The sequence below is a fragment of the Colobus angolensis genome, unplaced genomic scaffold (genome assembly GCF_000951035.1).
Source record: "Colobus angolensis palliatus isolate OR3802 unplaced genomic scaffold, Cang.pa_1.0 Scaffold47, whole genome shotgun sequence".
NCBI classification, from domain to species: Eukaryota; Metazoa; Chordata; class Mammalia; order Primates; family Cercopithecidae; genus Colobus; species Colobus angolensis.
Genome location: NW_012118154.1, coordinates 172,241 through 177,721, shown reverse-complemented (window position 1 = coordinate 177,721; position 5,481 = coordinate 172,241). Strand labels below are relative to the sequence as shown.

Genomic DNA, 5,481 nt, shown 5'->3' with positions numbered 1-5,481 from the left:
TACCAGGCATGGTGGCATGTGCCTGTGGTCCCAGCTACTTGGGAGGCTGAGGTGGGAGGATTGCTTAAGCCTGGGAGGTCGAGGCTGCAGCAAACTGTTTGTACCATTGCACTCTAGCCTGGTGACAGAGTGACACCTTGACTCAAAAAAGAAAGAAGAGAAGGAAGGGAGGAAGGGAGGGAGGGAGGGAGAGAGAGAGAAGAAGGAGAGGAGGGGGGAGGCAGGGAGAGAGAAAGAAAGAGAGAAGGAAGGAGAGAAGAGAAAAGAGAGGAGAGGAGAAGAGAAGAGAGGAGAGGAGAGGAGAGGAGAGGAGAAGAGCAGAGAAGAGAAGAGAGAAGGAAGGAGGAGGAGGAGGAGGAGGGAAGGAGAAGGAGGAGGAGGGAAGGAGAAGGTAGGCTCAGGTGCAGTCAGCAGAGGACGAGTGTCGCCAAAACCCTGGGGGAGGATGGGGCTCCAGGGAAGAGGACAGCATCCCCAGGAGCCCCCAAGACCCACCAGGACAGGGTCAGAATGGAGGAAGGGACCGCGCGGAGGCTGAAGAGCGGCTGCTGGAGGCAGTGGTGAGGCCGGGGTTAAGGGTTCCGGGAGGAGGAGGAGAGAAGGAAAGGAGAACTGAAGGATGTCCTTGACTCAGCATCAAGCAGTCACTGGAGCTCTTGGAGCACAGGGTCGAAGGTGATAGGAACAGAAGTGGAGCCCAGCCGGGCAGCAGACAGCCAGGCAGGAAGCGGGAGAGGGCGTGCCCTAAGGGCAGAGTGCCCGTGCCTCCCCTCCCGGCAGCCTTCTCACACACATGAAATCCCAAAACTAGCAAAGCGACGAGGCCTCCCGGGCCCCAGTTTGCCATCTGTAAAATGGGATGCCCTCACAGAAGATGCTACAGGCCCCTCTGAAGGGTGGGGCTCCTCTCATCCCACAGCCCCACAGAAGCCTCACGCCCGTCTCCCGCCAGTGCCTTCTGGAGCCCACAGCGGCCCCAAGAGTGGAGAGACGGGGGATTCAGCCCACAGAGGACAAGGGACCTGGCCATGGCCACCCAGAGTGGCAGAGGCTCAGCCAGAGCCCGAGCCAGGCCTCCTGCTGCCATCAGGGTCCCAGGCCTCACTGTCTTCACATAGCACCACGTGCCCCACCCCAAGAAACTGAATTTTGGAGCTCAGAACTTCCTCAGCAAGAGCCCCCAAGCTGGGCAAGGTGCCCAGTGCCCCCAGACGCCCTCACCTGTCAGGGTTGCTGCACGGCTCCTGGAAGCAGGGAGGCTGCAGCCCGTGAACCACGCGCGCCTCGAGCAGAAACTTGGGGGCCCAGAACCCCAGGGCTCCAGTCACAAAGGCCATGGCGGTCACTCCGAGGGTGGACCACACAAAACTCCAGCTGCAAGACAAGGTGCCCCAGCTGGAGTCGGGAGAGGGCTGGGGCTGAAGGGGCCTGCCCACTCCTCCCCACTCCTGGGCATTCCAGGAACTTTTCCATCTTGTCTCATTACCTTCAAGATTCCATAGGTAGCAATTGCTAACCCCTCTTTACAGATAGGCAAACTGTGGCTCCGAAGAAGATACTTAGGTTACCCCAAGCTCCAGCCTCCAGACCCTTCCTGGCAGCACCCTGAGCTCCAGCCTCCCCTATGTTTCGGAGACCCCCCTACCCACACACCTTGGCTCCTCCTCCCTCCCTCCTCTCTGCAGGACCAAATCTCCCCATCCTGAGGGTTCCCCATCCAGCATCACATTCTCCAGGAAGCTGTCCCTGCCTGCCCCATCTTCCTCTGAGTCCTCCTGGCTGGTTTCACAGCTCAGTAACAGAAGTGGGTCCTGTCCATGCCCTGCCTTGCAGTGAATCGTGAGGCCTGGGACCAGCAGTTGATTCCTGCCTGCCTCCCCCAGCATGGCTGGCACAGAGGATCACGCACGCCATGAGGCTCGGAGAGGTGAGTGATGAACTCCCAGCATCCTCCAAGCAACCCGGAGAAGGGGACAAGGCTGGAGAATTCCATCCATTGAATAAATAAGGACAGTGAGGCTCTGAGTGCCAGGGCCACTTATGGGCAGGGCAGCGGCAGAGGCAAGGCTGGGGCTCACGCCATCTCCCTCCCTCCCTGTCCATATTTCTGTCACATGGCAAGGTGATGGAGGCTGAGCCCTAAGGGAGGGAGGGGCACTTGAGTTGGTAAGTGGGATCTCAGAGGAAGAGGAGGGCTGTGAACACTGGGACAAGGGAGGGCTCGCTGGAGGTGGAGAGAGGGGGTCAGTGAGGCTGGGGCAGACAAAGGGGTTTTTCCGTGCCTTGCAGGGGGTAGCAGTGACACTCACTTTTTCCCCAGGTATCTGACGTCCTCACACCAGCTGCTCCTGGAGCCTCCCGCGGCCCCCTCCCCCTGCGTCTCGGTAGCTCCCCGCGGTGGGTCTGGAACCAGCAGGATGAGCAGGATCAAGGCCACGGCCTCCAGGCAGGGCATGATCTGGGGACAGGAGGGCCCAGGAAGCTCAGGGCCACATATTATCACAGCCCAAAAGACCCCGGGGGCAACTGGTCACAGTACCAGCCAGTGTCTGACCTCTGGGGTCCAGGCCCTGGGAGTGGTGGGGGTGACTTGTTTTTCGGGGCGCTGGTATCCACAGAGCGGGATGTACCACTGTTTCTCAGCCCTCACCACTGCAGGCTTTCCAGGGAGTGGAGTCTCTTCGGGACTTCATGTAATTCCCATCTTTCCAGTACAGACACCACTCTTTTGGGGTCAAAGGGCCTGAGGTGGTTGAGAACAGGGACCCTCACTACCCTGGCCCTGCCTCCTGAGTACCTGCTGCCCCTAGAGCTGACCTTTCCCTGGCCCAGGCCTCCATCTGCCACATAGTCCTGCCCTGGCATCCTCTCCTAGCGGCCCCTCTGCTCAAACCCCAAGGACGGGGATCTCACTACCCACCTTGGGGCAGCCTTCAAACAGCTCAGACCATGAGAAGGCTTATTCAATCCAGGTCAGACCTGCCTCCTTGAAGCCCACCTCACTCCCAAGATTCCAAATCTGGCTTCAGCGCTTCACACGCCAGCTCCCCGGCACTGGGCCGGCTCCGTGGAGGTCTGCATGCAGCCTGCACTCCCACCAAGCTGCACCCCCAGGGCTGAGCTCAGCACCCTCCACTGTGGAGTTCCTTCCTCTTCAGAATGGTCCCGCTCCGTGCCCATGGTGGAATTACAAGGCCCGCAGCCCAGCGGGGCCTGCCCGGCATCTTCCTCAGCATCCTGCCCAACTTCTGAGCGAGCCGAGCTGCCAGTCCGCCAGGGCCTACTCCGTGCCCTGACCCTGCGGCTTGGAACTTCCATCTCTCGTCTCACTGATCCTCAAGATGCCTTAGGTAGCGTTTACTACCCCCACTTTACCGACAGGCAAACTGAGGCTCTGAAGAAGGTGACCTGCTTGAGATCACACAGCTGGTAAACTAAGCAGCCAGCTTTGAGCTGAGGGCCACCACCTCCCCAGCCCATGCTCCCTGTGGGGCCCCAAATGTCCAAAGCTGCCAATGCCTGACCACCCCCCGCCCCCCTAATGGCGCCGGGTGCTACGCCAAGTGGTTAAGGTCACCCAAGGCTGGAAAGTCCCTGCCGGTCCAGAGGGAAAGCAGAGGGAAGAAAAGGAAGCTGGACTCACTCGGAGGGCCCAGCGCCAGTTCCCAGTCAGCGTCGTCACAGTCGACCCCAGCACATAACCCAGACCACTGCAACAGAGGGTCAAGGGCGATGGGCTGTGAGGGGAGGGAGGCGGAAGGCAGACCCCACTGCCAGCCTGACCCAGGGTGCTCCCCCGTGCCCCAGGGAGCTGGTTCTCTGCAGGCACAGAGCTGTTCCACTGAGGAAAGTAAGCCACGTGAGGTCCAGATGTCCACTGCCCTTGGTCAAATCACCAGTGACCTCTGGCTCCTGGCCCACCCCCAGCACCACTCTCCCCACCTGTGGAAACATATACCATCCACCCTCCTGCCCAAGGCTGGGCCCTGCTTGAGTCAGGCAAGTTCAGGAAAGCTGGGTCAGAGGCCAGGGTCCTGACTGCAAATCCTGCTTCCTCACCTCGCCTCCCAGGGCCGGCACCTCCCTGGGCGGGCCACACTGCCGAGTGTACGAATCTGCAGGGCGCATCCTCATCACCTCTACTCCTCCCCCAGCCCATCAGCTGGCGTCTCACTGCCCCCGTTGACAGATGAGGAAACTGAGGCTCGGAGAGGTAGACTCATGTGGTGAGGAAGGGGTAGCATTGGGACTCAAATTGCAGCCCTCCTGGTTTGACCTCTCCTACCCATGCCCAGCCCCTGTTCTGACTCCTTTGGGCCTCAGTTTACCACCTGGGGAAGTGGACCCATGGGTAATACCAACCTTCCAACAGGGATAAAGATGTAGAAGACGGCCAGCACGCGGGTGCGCTCGCCCCTCACGAAGAGGTCGCCCAGGACGGTGGGCGCGATGGTGGCGTAGCTGGCCGAGCCAGTGCCCACGACGCCCCGGGACAGGAAGAAGAGCCAAGAATACTGGGCGAGCAGGCACAAGACCACGTGAGTTCCAGAAATCACCCATAGGGCCAGGGACCCGAGGGTTTGTTGGAAGAGCCAAGGGGACCTCATGTCACAGGACCCCAGAGTAGAGAGAGGGGATCGGGGCTATGGACACCTCTCCACTCCAGGTTTCCAAAGTCACACATGTGTCGCCTGAAGCCACTGCCTACCCCCCTGCCCAGGGGAGCCCTTCTCCTGGGTCCTACCGTTGCTAACCAGGCCAATTCCCCAAGACAGCAGCTGTTACCCCCAGTTCCACCCCCAGCAGAGTCAGGCAGAAATGAAGCTGGTGCGGCAGTGAGAGGTAGGAGAGAGGAGGTCTCCTGTTAAGAAAGTCCACCGGGTCTGCCAGGCTTGGTGGCTCACGCAAGTAATCCCAGCACTTTGGGAGGCTGAGGTGGGCGGATCAACTGAGGTCGGGAGTTCGAGACCAGCCTGGCCCACACAGCAAAACCCTGTCTCTACTAAAAAATACAAAAGTTAGCTGAGCGTGGTGGCACGTGCCTGGTATCCCAGCTGCTCTGGAGGCTGAGACAGGAGAATCACTTGAACTCGGGAATCAGAGTTTGCAGTGAGCCGAGATCGCACCATTGCACTCCAGCCTGGGCAACAAGAGCGAAATTGTGTCTCAAAAAAAAAAAAAAAAAAGATTTGTTACTCAACCTACAGGGGGGAAATTTAGCGGTTTTTTTTTTGTTTGTTTGTTTGAGACGGAGTCTCACTCTGTTGCCCAGACTGGAGTGCAGTTGCCCAGGCTGGAGTGCAGTGGCATGATCTCGGCTCACTGCAAGCTCCGCCTCCCAGGTTCACACCATTCTCCTGCCTCCGCCTCCCGAGTAAATGGGACTACAGGTGCCCACCGCCACGCCCAGCTAATTTTTTGTATTTTTTAGTAGAGACGGGGTTTCACCGTGTTAGCCAGGATGGTCTTGATCTCCTGACC

At 59.4% G+C, this 5,481-nt stretch overlaps 1 protein-coding gene across 1 annotated transcript in view; it reads right to left on the bottom strand.

Moving 5' to 3' along the window:
- Nucleotides 1-5,481, bottom strand: part of SPNS3 (spinster homolog 3 (Drosophila)) — a 68,572-nt gene that overhangs the window by 42,935 nt on the left and 20,156 nt on the right. The window contains exons 4-7 of the mRNA XM_011958338.1: nucleotides 4,363-4,514; nucleotides 3,644-3,710; nucleotides 2,310-2,458; nucleotides 1,222-1,374 (exon numbers count right to left, since the gene is read on the bottom strand). Coding sequence (XP_011813728.1) covers nucleotides 1,222-1,374; nucleotides 2,310-2,458; nucleotides 3,644-3,710; nucleotides 4,363-4,514 — 521 coding nt within the window. The remainder of the gene's footprint in view (nucleotides 1-1,221; nucleotides 1,375-2,309; nucleotides 2,459-3,643; nucleotides 3,711-4,362; nucleotides 4,515-5,481) is intronic.